The sequence below is a fragment of the Leucoraja erinacea genome, chromosome 3 (assembly GCF_028641065.1).
Source record: "Leucoraja erinacea ecotype New England chromosome 3, Leri_hhj_1, whole genome shotgun sequence".
Classification (NCBI taxonomy): domain Eukaryota; kingdom Metazoa; phylum Chordata; class Chondrichthyes; order Rajiformes; family Rajidae; genus Leucoraja; species Leucoraja erinaceus.
Window position 1 is genome coordinate 98201159 of NC_073379.1, and position 19819 is coordinate 98220977.

At 42.8% G+C, this 19819-nt stretch overlaps 1 protein-coding gene across 1 annotated transcript in view; it reads left to right on the forward strand.

Moving 5' to 3' along the window:
* Positions 1–3565: 3565 nt before the first annotated feature.
* Positions 3566–19819, forward strand: part of st8sia4 (ST8 alpha-N-acetyl-neuraminide alpha-2,8-sialyltransferase 4) — a 76895-nt gene continuing 60641 nt past the window's right edge. Inside the window, exons 1-2 of the mRNA XM_055633269.1 lie at positions 3566–3844; positions 5244–5375. Of these exons, the coding sequence (XP_055489244.1) occupies positions 3735–3844; positions 5244–5375 (242 nt within the window). The 5' untranslated portion in view covers positions 3566–3734. The remainder of the gene's footprint in view (positions 3845–5243; positions 5376–19819) is intronic.

Below are 19819 nucleotides of genomic sequence, written 5' to 3' on the forward strand. Positions count from 1 at the left end.
TTCGGCAAGTCCTCACCTGGAAAACTGAGTACTTTTTTGCTCTGCTTATCTGAAATAAATCATATTTACGACAGAGGACTTCAAACCAAGACATACCAGAGTGATTCCTCAAATGTGAGGGAAAGTTTTATAGGCCAAGCCTCTATTCTCTGGAGTTTTGAAGACTTAAAGTTAAGCTGATTGAATCACACAATATACTTACAGGTCTCGATAGAAGCATGGTTTCCTTGGCTATGAATCGGGAACCAAGTGTCACAGTACCAAAGGCTATTGTATGCAAACAAAATGCAGTGTCTTCACTCAGGGTACGGGAAATCTTTGAAATTCTGTATACAAAAGGCTGTGGCGACGCAGTGATTGAGCTTATTTAAGGCAAATATTTGCGTATTTCTGGACATTAAAGATATTAACAGATATGGGAATAGTGCAGGAACACAGCATTTGAGACTGAGGTTTAGCCATGATCAATGGTGGAGCAAACCTCAAGAGACCAAACACCTGTTCTTATCTCTCATTTTATAGGCCTTATGATAACAAGTGAAGTTGCCTTCCTAAAGTGACTGGCTGGGCGCTTAACAAAAAGGTAGTCAAAAGGTCCAAGATATTCCATTGGCATTCCTGTGGGGGTAGGACCTGAGTGAACTATGGCTTTTTAAAAAAAAAGAGGTGAGGTTTTAGAAAAGCTAGTTTGGTGAAACATTTAAAAAATGAATTAAAAACTCAAATGGTTCTTCTGGAAGCTCCAAGTCCAAATTCCATAGAACTTAGAAAAGTACAGGAACAGGCCCTTCGGCCCATGTCTGTGTCACCAATGATTCCAAGATAAACTAGTATCATCTACCTGCACATGACCCATATCACCCTATTTTGCTGGATTTACCTTACACTAAATGTTATTTCCTTATCATGTATATTCTGTAAATGGATTGATTGTAATCATGTATTGTCTTTCTGCCTACTGGTTAGCACACAACAAAAGCTTTTCGCTGTACCTCGGTACACGTGACAATAAACTAAAGTGCAAACATTCCCTGCATATCCATGTGCTTATCTAATAACCTCTTAAACGCCATTATTGTATTTGCCCCCAGCACCGATCCTGACAATTTGTGTCCATGATCCTGCCCTGTCCGTGACCCTGCCAAAGCTGCTAACTTTCAAACGAGAAATACAATAATGTGTCTGTAGGTATGTTACCATACTTACCTTCAGCGGCGCTGCAATTCTGCCACTGGCCGTGTGCGCGATTTTGGCGCCTTTGAGGAGGGGGTGCGGGGTTAAACCGGGCTTTTTCCTACCTTGTCCTGGAATATATTTGGTTGGAGTGCGAGCTTTTGACGAAAAATCGTTCCGACAGGCGTTCTGTGTTTTTTTTTTTTTTAATTGCCCGACAAGTTCAGCGCTGGAGTAATTTTAAAATCAGCTTCTAAAGCCGTCAACGGGGATGGATTTCATGTACAGGACAGATAAAAGGAAGCCGTTTATTTTATGTATAAAAGTGCCCCTTAAGATGCCTTTAATTCCCATTTTAAGTTGCGAAACAGTGATTTTTTTCCCCATATGATCCGGCAGTATTTTTCCTGCCGATATGGGGTATAAATTCACCGCAAACCGCAACGTTCCATATGATCGCGTTCCAGAAAAACCCACTCGCAAGATGATTTAAGTGGCCATTAATTTACAGGTATTAAACATTAACACCGTAATGACAGTTTCACAAATGGAACCCCCGAGGTGAGATTCCAAACTAGTATCAACCGGGGAATCGGAAATAGTTGCAATCTGTGCCCTTCCAAAGTCTATTGAAAGAGACATACTGATTGCACAAAGAACCGGTGTGGTCTGCTTCAGTGCTGGGCTCAATGTGTTTTCGGAGCTCCGAACAAAATTCCTTCCATTTGGCCTATAAATTCATGACAATGAGATTTAAAAATTATGTTATATTGTGAATTCTTGTGTGAATGTTATTTGGACACTTAGGCTATTTCAAAATGGTAATCTATTCTTAAGAAATTGATAGATATTTAGATCTAGTAATTGAATTTTGTAATTAGTTACAATTAGGTAACTAACTAATGATATGCTTTAATTTCAAGTCATCTAAGTAAGATTGTTTCATATTTGTTTCCTAATGCTTCAATCTATAATAACTGAAAATTTCTTTCAGTTCTCTTAATTTTTAAGAAAGTTATGGGCTTTTGACTGTCCTCAATCACTGCTTTTGTGTTAAGTCAATGGAAAAGCAATAGGGAACTAGATGCTCATTTCTGAGTATGAAAATGGCCATAACATTTTTAATACTGAAGATATGAAAGTGAATTAGGTGTCAAATTAAACTTATTTTTATGCTTTATCTGATTGGATAAATTGCAGACTTGATTTTTAAAATCTCAACATTTTATGACATTGTTGGTGTCTGGTGAGAAACCCAAAAACAAATATAACATAAATATGAGGGGAATGTCCCAGATAGAAAGGTTGAGTTAGATAACTAATTTCACAGCAGGAAACCACTAAAACAGAAGATAACATCAGAAATTGGTCGCCAAATTATAGGAAGGATGTCAACAAAATAGAGAGAGTACAGAGGAGATTTACTAGAATGTTGCCTGGGTTTCAGCAACTAAGTTACAGAGAAAGGTTGAACAAGTTAGGGCTTTATTCTTTGGAGCGCAGAAGGTTAAGGGGGGGCCTGATAGAGGTCTTTAAAATGATGAGAGGGATAGACAGAGTTGATGTGGACAAGCTTTTCCCTTTGAGAATAGGGAAGATTCAAACAAGAGGACATGACTTCAGAATTAAGGGACAGAAGTTTAGGGGTAATATGAGAGGGAACTTCTTTACGCAGAGAGTGGTGGCGGTGTGGAATGAGCTTCCAGTGGAAGTGGTGGAGGCAGGTTCATTGGTATCATTTAAAAATAAATTGGATAGGCATATGGATGAGAAGGTAATGGAGGGTTATGGTACGAGTGCAGGCAGGTGGGACTAAGGGGAAAAAAAATGTGTTCGGCATGGACTTGTAGGGCCGAGATGGCCTGTTTCCGTGCTGTAATTGTTATATGGTTATATGGTTAAATAACATATGCCGTATTTACTTGTCCAGGCAACGTCCCTACCTACAAATAAACACTTGGGTCTGGGTTGATTTCTGCACTCAGTACTAACTGCTGCCTCTTCCCCACCGCGGGGACAACCCACGTCGCTTGTACAAATGGAAATCAACGGTGGGGGCGCACGGAATTGGCTTCTAGCAACATTTGCGATGCACCGCTCAGGTGAAAGTTTACTTTCAACTTTAACATTAACCCAGTTCTTTTTGACACAGATAAGAAAGCCGCCGCGTGTATCAAAATGCAACACCGCCTCCCTGCCCCCGGCTCCCCATCTCTACCTGCCAGACACCCGCTCGCTATCTTAAAGCCACAAGGCTCCGTCACTCATTGCTGCTCGCCACACCGCAGTTTCCATTTCCTATTGGCGAAAATAAAACGATCGGGGCGAGGCCATGCATTGAGAGAGCTGCTATTGGCGCCAGGCCATGTCAGTCTTCCGGCACCGTGCTTAGTTCGTTCCCGCTGAGAGGTTGAACTGAGAGAGAAAGGGGAGCGGACGGTGAAGTGTCTGTCTCCCATCTCACGGACAGAAACCTTTGCGCCTTACTTATTTCTCAGACTGGAAGGGAAGTCGACTGGGCTGATCTCCACATATAACGAGATAAACATATATATAAAACAATGCGCCTCCCTCGAAAATGTTGGACCTTATGCACCACCATAAGTATCATTGTGATATGTTTTAAAACAAAGGACATAACAAGATCGGAGCACCATCATACGCAACTGGGGTAATGTGCATTATTCCTACGTTAAATTAAAAAGTGGTGGCATTTTTTTTTAGGAGTTTGCAAATCTGTATTTGGAATAATTTCGATGTGTTGATGTTTAATTTTCTCCTGATGAAAGGCAATTGACATTTGTAATCCACAAGTGATTTTTGTTACCTTTTAGAGGTGCTTTGGAAATAGTTTATGCACATTTTACAATCTAGCTAGTGTTAGGGTGATTGCATTATTGTGAAGATGTGACTTAAAGGCGTTTTTTTTTTCCAAGTGTTGGAATTAACTGGAAAATGTTCGTGGAAGTGGATCGGTTGGAAAGGCATGTGTCTGATCTGATGCCCGACCCCAGATCAACCTACTCCCCACCACTCCTTACCCCTCCCCCGACAAACTCGCGTGAAAGAAACGGAGCAGAAATGTGTGTGGCGATGCTGAGACACGCTCTGTTTCCGCCTGTTAAAACCGAGCTGTGGTTTCTTTACAGAAACTAAAACCCTCCAAATCACTGCCGTCTTTGTGTTGCGTTTTATTCAGTTGCCACCTCGCTCTGTTTTTCTCCAGTAGGTGGGATTACGCCTGCTCTTTACATGTGGTTTACATGCCAGTGCTTGGTATGGTACACACACTGACTGGATGGTTGTGATTTAAGTGATCTGTTCGGAGCTCCGAAAACACACTGAGCCCAGCACTGAAGCAGACCACACCGGTTCTTTGTGCAATCAGTATCTCTTTCAATAGACTTTGGAAGGGCACAGATTGCAACTATTTCCGATTCCCCGGTTGATACTAGTTTGGAATCTCACCTCGGGGGTTCCATTTGTGAAACTGTCATTACGGTGTTAATGTTTGCTGACTCAATAACGGTGGCGCTTTGGATTGTCACCGATTAGTCTGCTTTTTATTTGCCAGTAGTGAGCTGCAGGCATCTCCGACCAAGAGATATCGCAGCTCTATCTTTTGCAGATTTGGTGGAAACAAAACATAAAAGAGGGTTTTTTATTTTGGTTGCGAGTGCAGGTCATACATAGAGTCTGCTGGACGGTGCATGAGATGACACCGAGCTCTGGGGTCTGTCCTTCATTGGGGTTGTACCTGTGATGAAGGCTCAGGCGAGTGATCGGTCATAAGTCACAAGTTTAATCTGTGTTCCATCGCGTCCGTTTGCAAAGCTAGAAGATGCATTTATTTGTTTTGTAAACAGGAAAACCGCCGTATGTGCGCGGAACATAGGCTGAACCATTTGGTCTTTGTGAACACAGGATGGACAGTTGGGTAATTTCCTGCAACATGTACCATGTACCTTCGGTGCATCACGCGAGCTGCGGTTGATGTATTGTTAAAGTAATGTCTGTAGCATGTCCTCTCCCCCCCCCCCCCCCCCCCCTTGGAAACTTAACTCATTTAGGGATGGAGAAGCGAGTCCGACACGATTGATGGTCAACGGCTCCAGTCCAGCAAATGGGAAGAATCTGCTTCCACGCTTCAAACACTCATTGAAGGGGTGGAAAAACAACGCGTCCCTCGTTATCAAGATCAGGTATAAAGTTTTATTTAAAAAACGATATCATCCTATGTTATCGATATTGTGCGCTTGTACCTTGGGTATGCAAGCAAAGAATGTCACTGCCTTGTCACATGTGGCAATAAAGTATTCCATTCCATTCCTGGACTATAATTAACACAATAAAGCGATCAAATGTACTCGATATTCAGAATTTTCAGTAACTACTGGGAGTAAAGTGGGGATTTTGGTTTGTTTATTGAAGCAGAACAGATTTATTGAGCCTCGCTGCATACAGTTCGTCAGTTCCTTACTGTGTTTTAAGGTCCCATTTTACACTCTTTAACGGATTCAGTATGATTGAGAATCCTAGACCTGGACTATGTGTGTTTGCTCCCAACCCACCCACCTGGCCCGTCAAGAGGGAGCCAATGGTGCTTTATTGTCATATGTCCCGAAACAGAACAATGAAACTCTTAACTTGCAGCAGCACGGCAGACATGTAAAAATAGTGCCCAGTAGACACCATAGTAAACAACAAAAGGAAGTTCTGTATATAAAAATAAACATTCAAAATAACAGCACCATGGGTTTTGGGTAGGATTCTCTGGCTCTTCAAACTCGGGTAACTGGCATTGAAACGCAACAGCCTCAAGCCCTGGCACCTCTGAGGAAAAAAAACCTCACTCTGTTTTATCAACTTTGCAGCCATTTGGGATGATCACTGTTCATAGTAGAAAAATAACCTGAACTGAAATAAAGCATTTGCTGCACCTCATCTATCTGATCATCCTCCTCCAGACACCTGACATTTAACTGAACATATTAACTGGTGGGCAGCCCTGATATTATGATCTACATAATCGAGCACTAATGATAGAAATGTTTAATGAACCATGGGTATTCCTCAGACAATTGTTGATATTAATAGAGTCGTGCCTTCAGGCCTGAAAAGTTCCTATGTAGCTAAACCTGTGAAGAAGACGCAACAGTTTATATAATCAAAATCTGAAATACGGTAATGTGGTAGGTTTAACCAACTATTTGTCAGCTAAGAAGACAATAGATGCTGCTGCACCCGCTGAATTTTTCCAGCATTTTTGTCTACCTTCGATTTTCCAGCATCTGCAGTTATTTCTTAAAAACTATTTGTCAGCTAAATTATCAACTTATTTACATGCCCATTGGATCATATGTAAGATATTTCAGTGTGGACAGCCAGGCAGTAGTTGTGTGTGGAGCGAAAATAGAAAATACAGGAGGTCAGGCAGAATCTGTCAGTCCAAAAGAATAAGGTAACTGCTTCCAATGAAAGGTCATTGACCCGAAACATTAATGAAACACAAAAAGTGCTGGAGTAACTCAACCAGCCAGGCAGCATCTATGGAGGGAATGAATAGGCAATAATTTGGGTCAGGGCCCTTATTTAGATGGAATGTGGTAAGGGGGAGAAAGCTGGAGAAGAGGTGGAGGCAGGATAAAGTCTGGCAATTGATAAATGGATAGAGGCAAGAGGGGTTTGGCAGATGGGTGACCAAAGGCTAGAAATGAAAAGGAGACAAAAGATGCCAGATATGGAGAGAAGGCGAATAAAGCCGGTGGGCCAAGGACGGGTGGGTTGTGGGGGAGGTTGGTGCGTGTGGGGTTGGGGTGGGCCTGAAGGGGGTTGGGTGGGTTTGTGAGGGGGGGGGGGGGGGGGAAGGTCTTTACAGATGTCGATTAGCTATTGTGTGATTCATGGATTTTCCATCTTTGCTTCACATTTCTAGCATCTGCAGGTTTTTGTTTTTGTAGTAGCACCAGAAGGTACATTGACTAAATTTAAGCTCAAGAAAAACAGGCCGCTTTCTGAGCTGCACTGATTCATATTTGCGGCTGTTTATATGCATAAGATGGCGGATTTTGTTTTTAGTGTTATTACCTTAATGTTATGGTGTATTCCAGTTGCTCTTTGAGGAAGCCATGTGACAAAGTGAACCAGAAGGATTATTGACTTTACGGCTCATATCCTGCAGGAATATTGAATTTGTGACAGAATCTTGAGACATATTGAATTAGGGACAAGGGACAAGTAATTGGTGTAGATATTATTTTGACACTGAATTGGAGGAAGAATCTATTTCGGTGAGACTGGCAGTGAAATCTGAATATGTCTGAATAAGAAAATCTAACATAGAAACATAGAAAATCGGTGCAGGAGTAGGTCATTCGGCCCTTGGAGCCTGCACCGCCATTCAATATGATCATGGCTGATCATCCAACTTGGTATCCTGTATCTGCCTTCTCTCCATACCCCCTGATCCCTTTAGCCACAAGGGCCACATCTAACTCCCTCTTAAATATAGCCAATTAACTGGCCTCAACTACCTTCTGTGGCAGAGAGTTCCAGAAATTTACCACTCTCTGTGTGAAAAATGTTTTTCTCATCTCGGTCCTAAAAGATTTTCCCCTTATCCTTAAACTATGACCCCTTGTTCTGGACTTCCCCAACATCGGGAACAATCTTAAGGGACCAAAACTGCACACAATATCCCAGGTGTGGTCTCACTAGGGCTCTGTACAACTGCAGAAGGCCCTCTTTGTTCCTATACTCAACTCCTCTTGTTCTAAAGGCCAACATGCCATTTGCTTTCTTCATTGCCTGCTGTACCCGTATACTTACTTTCATTGACTGATGAACAAGGACCCCCAGATCCCGTTGTATTTCCCCGTTTCCCAACGACACCATTTAGATAGTAATCTGCCTTCCTGTTTTTGCTACCAAAGTGGATAACCTCACATTTATCCACATTAAACTGCATCTGCCCACTCACCCAACCTGTCCAAATCACCCGGACTGTCCCAACATTATCCCACTACCTCTTCATTCTGTTAATATCCCAAAATCTATTAATCCCTGTTTTGAGTGATATAGTCCCTGCAGCTGTCCATGGTGGAGAATTCTATAGATTCACTACCTTCTTCATTAGTTCACACATTCTAGAAGCAGAATTAGGCCATTTGGCCCTATAAGTATGTGCTGCCATTCAATCATGGTTTATCTATCTTTCCCTCTCAACCACATTCTCCTGCCTTCTCCACATAACCCCTGACACCCTTACTAATCAAGAATCTGTCAATCTCTACCTTAAAAATCTCTATTAATCTACCTCAACAGCCATCTGTGGCAATGAATTCCACAGATTGACCACCTTCTGACTAGAGAAATTTCCCCTCATCTCATTACTAAAGGTACTCCTTTTATTCTGGGGCTACAGCCTCTGGTTCTAGACTCTCCCACTAGTGGAAACGCCCTCTCCACATTCACTCTATCCAGGCCTTTCACTATTCAATTAGTTTCAATGAAGTTCCCCCTCATCCTAACTTCCAGCGAACACAGGCCCACTGCCGCCAAACACTGATCATATGTTAACCCAATCATTCCTGGGATCATCTCGTAAAAATCCCACCATCCCCAAAACCAGTTTAATGGATCTTTGCTGCAGTTTCTCGATGACACATATGTTCTTTTTTAGATAAGAAAAAGTAGCCTGTAGAAATTAAATTTGTGCTCACATTTTTACACACTCCTGTACTTAAATCCGCTTGTAATAAAGCCTAACTCCTCCCTAATTGTATTTCATTTGCCCCTCTGACCATTTGCATCCCTAATCATTTGTTGCATCTGCTTCTTGCCATTCAGAGATTTTATCCACAACAACATCCAGGTCCATTTGAACACTAATGTTACTTAATCCCCCACCATTTCAGAAAAACTCAGTCTTTCCCTTTTGTGCACCTAGGTGAATAGTTTGACATTTTTGCACATTATATTGTATGTGCCATGTTCTTGCTCACACATTCAGTTTGTGTACATTTCCTTGCATACATTTTTACATCTTCCTCCCTTCCCGCAAACTACATACTGTTGTACTTTTGTTTGTATCATCAGCAAACTTGGCAATATGACTTTTTGTCCTCGGAGAAATCCTCGATACATCTTGTGATTAGCTTCTGCCTGGGAACTGATCCCTGTGGTGACCCACAGGTCACAGACTGTCAGGCTGAGGGGAAAAATAAACATTTATTCAGACTCTTTGCTTGCTGTTCAATAATAAGTTCTCAATCAATATTACTCCTGACCATATATGCTCTCGCCTGGTTGACTGTATTCCAGTCGTGGACTATATTGAAAGCCTTTTAAAATCCAAATATTCTGCATCCACTGGTCCCTGTTTGACCATTTTACTGGTCACATCCACAAAGAACAGTAAATGAATCAAACATGATTCTCCTTGCAGAAATCCACGTTGACTTCGTTCAATCCTATCAATCTTTTAAAGTTGTCTAGGAAGGAACTGCCAATGCTGGCTTATAGTTAAGATAGACAGACACATGTGCTGGAGTAGCTCGAAGGTACACAAAAAAAGCAGGAGAAACTCAGCGGGTGCAGCAGCATCTATGGAGCGAAGGAAATAGGCAACGTTTCGGGCCAAAACCCTTCTTCAGACTGATCAGGGGCGGGGACAAGAAAGGAAAAAGGAGGAGGAGCCCGAAGGCTGGGGGATGGGAGGAGACAGCAGGGAGACTGAGGAAGGGGAGGAGACAGCAAGGACTAACAAAATTGGGAGAATTCGATGTTCATGCCCCCAGGATGCAGACTCCCCAAACGGAACATGAGGTGCTGTTCCTCCAATTTCCGGTGCTGCTCGCTGTGGCCATGGAGGAGACCCAGGACAGAGAGATCGGAGACGGAGTGGGGAGGGGGAGTTGAAGTGCTGAGAGGAACATTGGAGGAACAGCATTGGAGCATTGGAGGAACAGCACCTCATATTCCGTTTGGGGAGTTTGCATCCTGGGGGCATGAACATCGAATTCTCCCAATTTTGTTAGTCCTTGCTGTCTCCTCCCCTTCCTCAGTCCCCCTGCTGTCTCCTCCCATCCCCCAGCCTTTGGGCTCCTCCTCCTTTTTCCTTTCTTGTCCCCACCCCCGATCAGTCTGAAGAAGGGTTTCGGCCCGAAACGTTGCCTATTTCCTTCGCTCCATAGATGCTGCTGCACCCGCTGAGTTTCTCCAGCTTTTTTATGTACCTTCGATTCTCCAGAATCTGCAGTTCCCTCTTAAACATTAAATGCTGGAGTAGCTCAGTGGATGAAGCAGCATCTCTGGAGAAAAAGGATGGGTAAAGTTTTGGGTCAGAACCCTGCTTCTGTCTGAAGAAGGAGTCAGACCCTAAACATCGCCCAATCTTTTAAATAGTTCTGCTTCTACGTACTTCAATCTTGATTCAAGCATTTTTCCATTTTCGTATAACTCTTCTTAGACTAGTTACTCCCCTTTTTCCTTTCTTCTATCTAAAATATAGGTGAACCATTTGCTACACTCCAACTGACATGAATATTTCCAGAATCAATAGAATTTTATGAAATCACATGTTAACTACTTACACCTCTTTTCAAACTCTGACGTAATCATTGATATGATATTTAGTCTCAAGTTAAACCATCATTATGTCATACCCATGGACATGCACTTTCCAAATAGGATTGGAAGGGGGAGCAGAAGAGGTGAAATACAGTGTGTTTGTCGAATGGAATTTCTTTATTTGTCCTTGCTTCATTCCAGCTAATTGCAACCAATTTAATAACTAACGTGGATCATACTCACCTGCCTGTACGAATCCATATTAGGCAAGCCATCAACATTTGGTTTCTAGTGACTTCTTTGGAAAGTGCACTAAGTGGATGCCATGCATTGAAGGGGTCATGTATAAATGGCAAATTCCTAACCTGTGTTCAGGATGATGATCACAGCATTGTGCTCATGCAACAGGATTGATAAGGAGACACAAGGAACTGCAGATGCTGAAATATTGAACAAAACACAAAGTGGTGGAGTTACTCATTGGGTCAGGCAGTGTTTGTGGAGGGAATGGCCAGGCGATGCTTTGGGTCGGGACCCTTCTTCAGGCTGGCAAACAAGATGTGAGGATGATAACCAGCCTCAAACGTTCATCAACTCCACTCTGATTCTCCTCACATCCACCTGCAGCAGTAATTTACAGCAGCCCAATTAACCTACCAACGTGGAGGGAATTAGAGCATTCAGGAGGAACTATAGAGAGAGCATGTAAACATACAGACGGCTCTGAAGGTCACGATCAACCTTGGTTGCTTAAGTGGTGAGGCTTCACCTCTAGCTGTTCCACCACAGTGCTCCCCTATCCATCCTTTCCATCAGCCTGTATACATCTTCCTGACGTTTGTTATTATTGTCTTCACAGTTTACTCTGTCTCGAGTTTTGTGTCATTCATACATTTGGAAATTACATATCAATGTATAGGACATTTATTTATTTGATTAAAAAAACTGTGTTTATGGTACTGATCCTGAGAGAATCCCACAGTACACTTGGATTCAGTCAAAAACACCCTTGCACTAGATATCAATATGAACTACATTAATTACATTCTCCTTAGCAAGCCTCTTTGTAACTTCATAACACAATAGAATCATAGTGTGGAAATAGGCCCATCAGCCTAGCTTCCCTATACCGACCAACATGTCCCATCTACATTAGTCCCACCTGCCTGCGTTTGCCCCTTATCTATCTAAACCTATCCTATCCATAGACCCATCTAAATGTTGCAATAGTACCTGCCTCAACAACCTTCTTTGGCAACTCATTCCATATACCCACCACTCTTTGTGAAAATGTTACCACTCGGGTTCCTATTAAATTTTTCCTACCTCACCTTAAACATATGTCCTCTGGTTCTCTATTCCCCTACTCTGAGCAAGAGACTGTGCTTTAAGGTGAGGGGGGAATGGTTTAATAGGAACATAAGGGGTAACTATTAAATTTTTCCTACCTCACCTTAAACATATGTCCTCTGGTTCTCTATTCCCCTACTCTGAGCAAGAGACTGTGCATTTACACGATCTATTCCTATCACAATTTTATACCTTTCTATAAGATCACCCCTCATCCTCCTGCGCTTCAAGAAATCAAGTCGTAGACTACTCAACCACTTCCAATAGCTCAAGCACTTGAATCCTGTCAACATCCTTTAAATCTTCTTTGTTAGACAACATCTTTCCTATAACATGGTGCCCAAAATTGAACATAATACTCTAGATGTGGTCTGACCAACATCTTATACAACTGCAACATGACCCCCTAACTTCTATGTTAAAATAATTTCAAAATATTAACAAGCTTATTTCACAAGTGCTTTTACAATTGATTATTCAAAGCAAGCTAGAGGGGAGAAAATCTTAGACACAATTTATCTTCAACAAATCTATGCTAGCTTTTTTTCAAGTAAAAATGACCGCTGGTTCGATCGTTGAAGAGTATGTTTAAAACTTAGGTCAAATTGATTGGTCTGCAGTTACTGTGTTTATCGGCCCCTATTTGAAGAAGGATGGAAAAGGTGCAGTTCCCAAACATCACTCCTGAACCAGTAGAGATTTGGTAGAATATGGCCAGGGACTCACCAACTCCCAATCAATAATCTCAGACGTGGCACATCTGGACCTGGTAATTTATTCACTTTGCATTCTGTTAGCCTCTTCAGTGCCTCCTCTATCAGTTGTTTAGCTGCTCAAAAATCTAAATTTATCTTCCTTTGTTGAGACTCCAGTAACAAGATATTTTTCAGTGAAACCGATACAATGCACATTTACTGCCTCGAGCAGTCTCTTTGCCTCTGGGCGATATTGTCTTCTTGGTTTCTGATGCCTCTACTCCTTGCAACCTTATTCTGTTCAAATACCCTCTGAAGTGTTTTAAATAATTTGATTTTAATAAAAATGTTGAGACCAGTTGTTTCTCACGCTCTCTCTTCCTCCTTTACTTCCTGGCTGAACTTTCTTAAATAGAAACATAGAAATTAGGTGCAGGAGTAGGCCATTCGGCCCTTTGAGCCTGCACCGCCATTCAATATGATCATGGCTGATCATCCAACTCAGTATCCCGTACCTGCCTTCTCTCCATACCCCCTGATCCCCTTAGCCACAAGGGCCACATCTAACTCCCTCTTAAATATAGCCAATCAACTGGCCTCAACTACCCTCTGTGGCAGAGAGTTCCAGAGATTCACCACTCTCTGTGTGAAAAAAGTTCTTCTCATCTCGGTTTTAAAGGATTTCCCCCCTTATCCTTAAGCTGTCCCCTTGTCCTGGACTTCCCCAACATCGGGAACAATCTTCCTGCATCTAGCCTGTCCAACCCCTTAAGAATTTTGTACGTTTCTATAAGATCCCCACTCAATCTTCTAAATTCTAGAGAGTATAATCCACGTCTATCCAGTCTTTCTTCATAAGACAGACCTGACATCCCAGGAATCAGTCTGATGATCCTTCTCTGTACTCCCTCTATGGCAATAGTGTCCTTCCTCAGATTTGGAGACCAAAACTGTACAATACTCCAGGTGTGGTCTCACCAAGACCCTGTACAACTGCAGTAGAACCTCCCTGCTCCTTTACTCAAATCCTTTTGCAATGAAAGCTAACATACCATTCGCTTTCTTTACTGCCTGCTGCACCTGCATGCCTACCTTCAATGACTGGTGTACCATGACACCCAGGTCTCGCTGCATCTCCCCCTTTCCCAATCGGCCACTGAATAGGCCGATCCTGTTACTTAAATAGACAATAGGTGGAGGAGTAGGCCATTCGGCCCTTTGAACCAGCACCGCCATTCGATATGATCATGGGTGATCATCCATAATCAGTACCCCGTTCCTGCCTTCTCCCCATATCCCCTGACTCCATTATCTTTAAGAGCTCTAACTAACTCTCTCTTGAAAGCATCCAGAGAATTGGCCTCCACTGCCTTCTGAGGCAGAGAATTCCACAGATTCACAACTCTCTGAGTGAAAAGGTTTCTCCTCATATCTGTTCTAAATGGCCTACCCCTAATTCTTAAACTGGCCCCTGGTTCTGGATTCCCCCAACATCAGGAACATGTTTCCTGCCTCTAGCGCGTCCTATCCCCTAATAATCTTGTATGTTTCAATAAAATAACCTCTCATCCTTCTAAATTCCAGAGTGTACAAGCCCAGCCACTCCATTCTATCAACATACGACAGTCCCACCGTCCCGGGAATTAGCCTCGTGAACCTACGTTGCACTCCATCAATAGCAAGAATGTCCTTCCTCAAATTTGGAGACCAAAACTGTACACAATACTCCTGGTGTGGTCTCACTTGGGTCCTGTACAACTGCAGAAGGACCTCTTTGCTCCTATACTCAACTGCTCTCGTTATGAAGGCAAACATGCATTAGCTTTCTTCACTGTCTGCTGTACCTGCAAACTTACTTTCAGTGACTGATGAACAAGGATCCCCAGATCCCGTTGTACCTCCCCTTTTCCCAACTTGACACCATTCAGATAATAATCTGCCTTCCTGTTTTTGCCACCAAAGTGGATAACCTCACATTTATCCACATTAAACTGCATCTGCCATGCATCTGCCCACTAACCCAACCTGTCCAAGTCACCCTGCATCCTCATAGCATCCTCCCCACACTTCACACTGCCACCTAGCTATGTGTCATCTGCAAATTTGCTAATGTTACTTTAATCCCTTCACCTAAATCATTAATGTATATTGTAAATAGCTGTGGTCCCAGCACCGAGCCTTGCCTGCCATTCTGAAAGGAACCCGTTAATCCCTACTCTTTGTTTCCTGTCTGCCAACCAATTTTCTATCCATGTCAGTACCCTACCCCCCCCCCCCCCCCCCCCCCCCCCCCCCATACCATGTGCTCTAATTTTGACCAATAATCTCCTATGTGGGACATCAAATGCTTTTTGAAAGTCCAGATGCACTACATCCACTGGCCCTCCCATGATTTCTCCTTCGTAAATCCATGCTTACTTGGACCGATCCTGTTACTGCTATCCAAATGTGCCACTATTTCATCTTTTATAATTGACTCCAGCATCTTCCCCACCATTGATATCAGGCTAAGTGGTCTATAATTCCCTGTTTTCTCTCTCTCACCTTTCTTAAAAAGTGAAATTACATTAGCTACCCTCCAAGAAGGAGTGGAGACACTTTTAAGAAGCCAGACAACTTTTAATAAGCTAGACTAGAAAGGCCGAGATGGCCTGTTTCCGTGTTGTAATTGTTATATGGTTATAAGCCAGGGATACACAGCTGTGAAGTTCGGCGGACATTTAACATTACCGGTCGGTTATCCTCGATTCTGAAAACACGTGCTTACGTATTTTTTCCCCCCAATGAGCCAATTAAAATGCCCGGTCAGCAAAGGCAATTAACTAAGCCTACCTCGCTACCCATAACTACATGGCGACCCCACTACAACTGCACCTACGACTACAGGATTATCGATTTTCTCCATGGCGACCAATTTTCGGTCGTAGAAAAATGTTCAACATGTTGAAAAATTTGCAGCGGCCATACTGAGGCAGCGACTAGTTCCCAGAATGCGGGAACTCCTCGCGACCATGAAGGAGACTCACCAGAGACCACCAGCGATCATGAGGCGAGCGCAGAGTCTCCTGCACTCGCCTAAAATGTCACCTAAGTGGGACAGGCCCTTAACTATTGCACTGCATTAAGATGCTTCTACTCCTCATGGCATTAAACTAATTTGCTATCTTCAAACTAGAATATTTATTTGTTTTTCAGTTGTGGTTTTGAGCAATATAATTGTTAGATATTGTTTCCCCAACCTCAACCACTGAAAATTATGTAGGACATGCTCCAATAAAATGTTGTATTATGTTCACAACAAAAATATTACTTAAAGGAGAGAATCATTTTAGCCAATTGCACAATGTCTGTGGCCAAATATAAATCACTACCACTGTGGTTTCATTTTTACTGTGTTCAATTGTGCATTTCTGTTAAGACCTGACATTTTGGAACTAAATGGCTGATGTTTTCTTTCAATTGCCCTCTTAAGGGACAATGCTGAGGAAGTCCGTGTTGATGCTATTTCCAGTGTCGAAGGGCATTGTAAGACAGGATATATTTTTTCCTCTTTTGAAGTTTCACTACACCTCCTAATTGACTGCATTTTGTATCAGTGAAGAATTAGGGGAAGTAGTTTACAATACGCCCATGTAAAGAGGAAAGCCTTCATAATAATGTAGCTGATCCATTCAGTCTGAATCCTTGAGCAAGTCTCATAGCCCTGGTAGCTGTGAAATACGAATGAAAAACACTTTTGAGATAAGGGAAATCAAAGTAAATGACGGGCACCGCACAGCAGCAGCCGCAACATCGCCTCCTCCCGGCGATAAACGCTTTCAAAACAAACCGCCTTGCACGCCAAGGAAGAGGGAGGGAGGGGGAGGCCTCCTTCCGCTGTCTGAAGAACTGCACCAAAGATCCTATTGCTATAGGATCTTTGAGCTGCACCGCTCGGCACCGCACCTTGCTGTTGGCTGGCGATGGAGGGGGAGCGGTGGCGAGGAGATCCCAACTGCTTCCCCCTTTGGCGGTGGACAGGGACGGCCAAGGCAGCGGGGCGATGTTGTCCAAGGAGCGCTGACCTTCCTTCCTCCCCACCTCGCCCCCTCTCTCTCTCTCTTGTACGCCCCTCTCCACCCCCCTCTTATCCTGAGACCCCCTCCTCTCCATCCCGCACTGATCCCCATTCCCGCCTCTATTCAGTCCTCACTGACATCTCCTGTGCTCCACTCGCCATCAACCACCGCTCCCCCCCCATCTATTCATCCTGCGTTGATCACCCTATCCACCTTGCATTGATTCTCCTGTCAACCCCGATCCATCTTACACTGGTCCCCCAATTCACCCTGTACTGACCCCCTTCCCATCCATCCTGCTCCACCCATTCATCCTGCACTGCTCCTCCATCCATCCTGTACTGACCCACCCCTCCATTTATCCTGCACCGACCCCCCCCCCCCCCCCCATCCATCCTGTAGTGATCTTCCCATTCATCTTTTACGGATCTCCCCCATTCATCCTGTACTTATCGCCCTTCGCTCCAATTTCCTTATTTCCTTCGCTCCATAGATGCCGCCTCACCAACTGAGTTTCTCCAGCATTTTTGTCTACCCCCATTCATCCTGTACTGATCCCCGCCATTCATCCCGTACTGATCCCCCCCCATTCATCCTGTACTGATCCCCCCCCATTCATCCTGTACTGATCCCCCCCCCATCCATCACATACTGATCCCCGCCATTCAACCCCACTGACATCCCCCCCGTGCTCTCCCCCCACAATTTTACCTACTCCAACCAACACGTACTAATTCACCTGCCTCAATCCATCCATTCCACACCGATTACCTTCTCAACCGCCTCGCCATCTATCCACCCCACACTGATTCACACACACCCTCTTCCCTGTCCCTATAGTGCTGGAAATGTCTTCAGAGCGAACATTGACTATGGTTGATAACGGAATGCAATCAAATGTGTTTTAATTCCTAATGTTATTATTTGTTTTAATCCATAAAGATGGATTAATTAAATTGTAAACGCGTGAAACATTAAAATCGCAGTGTTCGATTGTCACTGCTACCTTCGTTGTCACTGCTACATGTTATTACAGAATTCATTTTAGCGGCAAATCATTGCTCTTAATATGGAGTATTAGTACTGTAGTTATTTAATGAGCAACATTCACAACTATAAGTTGGATTTATCCACGTTTTACTTCTACAGTCGGTCATATACATCACAAATGTGGTCAGGTGATATTTCAGTTGAAATGTTAACGTTAATTCTGAAGTGGGAATGATGGAAACAGCGTTTAATCAATAATTTTTTTTAAATCTGGTGCATACAAACTGGGTATCTTCATTGCTGTTCACAACATGTACATCTAATCAGAATGTCTAGTAATGTGGTGTTTTGACACCTTTAAACATATTACCAAAAGAACATTTGCTGCAGTTATGTCCTTTGGCCATCTCTTGGCTGTTAGTGTAATGTTTAACTTGTCAGATGGGTATAGTCGGTTTTAACAGCTATTTATAAAATGACTTTAGAAATTTCCATGCAACCTGTATATTTTGTTATGGATAAATTATGTGGGAAGCGAGAGTGTTTCTCATACGCTGAATAATCCAACCACATTTTTGTTTGGAAGTGGAAAGAACTAATAGAAATTGCATTAATTGCAATGTGTAAAAAGAGTTGAGATACTGTATTATAATTTTGCTGCATGTCATTGTGGTATATATCATGTCTTGATTGGTGAATATGTTTAGTTTGTGACTATTTGAAGCAGAAATAATATGCAAATGCTTCATTGAGCATAATTCCGACTGGTAACTACGCACTTCGAGAAAATTATCGCACGCTTCATGCAAACCGTCTTAAATTGACCACCTAAGCTGTCATTTGGCAACCTAAAAAGCTGCCTATGTTGCCTGGCTGGCAACAGGGAAAAAAAGTTAAGTGAAAGCCCTGAAAATATAAACAATGATGCATACAGTTCTACAATGGTCATGGTATTAAATCCATTTTATCAATTCTGTTCCATCCAAAATTAAAATTAGGCTTTTCACCACCAGAACCACTAATGATCCAAATCTGAGGAAGGACATTATTGCCATAGAGGGAGTGCAGAGACGGTTCACCAGACTGATTCCTGGGATGTCAGGACTATCTTATGAGGAAAGACTGGATAGACTTGGTTTATACTCTCTAGAATTTAGAAGATTGAGAGGGGATCTTATAGAAACTTACAAAATTCTTAAGGGGTTGGACAGGCTAGATGCAGGAAGATTGTTCCCGATGTTAGGGGAAGTCCAGGACAAGGGGTCACCGCTTAAGGATAAGGGGGAAATCCTTTAAAACCGAGATGAGAAGAACTTTTTTCACACAGAGAGTGGTGAATCTCTGGAACTCTCTGCCACAGAGGGTAGTTGAGGCCAGTTCATTGGCTATATTTAAGAGGGAGTTAGATGTGGCCCTTGTGGCTAAGGGAATCAGGGGGTATGGAGAGAAGGCAGGTAAGGGATACTGAGTTGGATGATCAGCCATGATCATATTGAATGGCGGTGCAGGCTCGAAGGGCCGAATGGCCTACTCCTGCACCTAATTTCTATGTTTCTATGATGTCCATTATCTTGCAAAAATGGACATGTGTTCCTATTTGAGTTTTGGACACTTTGTAGCTGAGCCTGATCCCACTCTCAGAAAATATTTATGCAAGATTTATTTCCAGTGGATGTCACTGGATTTCAAACAGTTGGAAATCCAGGGTGATTTCTTTAACTCTGCAGTAAAGACTAACACATGAGTACAATCCATGAGATCAATTAGAAGCATAAAATAGGATCAAAACTGAAACAGTGCATTCATGTATCATACTATGAAGTACAGTGAAAGAACTTATGTTTCCAATTTATTCACATTGCTTATGTACACAAAAGTAAATTTTGCGTATAACTGGAATTAAAATCACAATTTCACTAATCCCCGTAATAGGTTCATAGCGAGGACGGGAGACGGGCCTTTCGCCCCAACTTCTTCATGCCA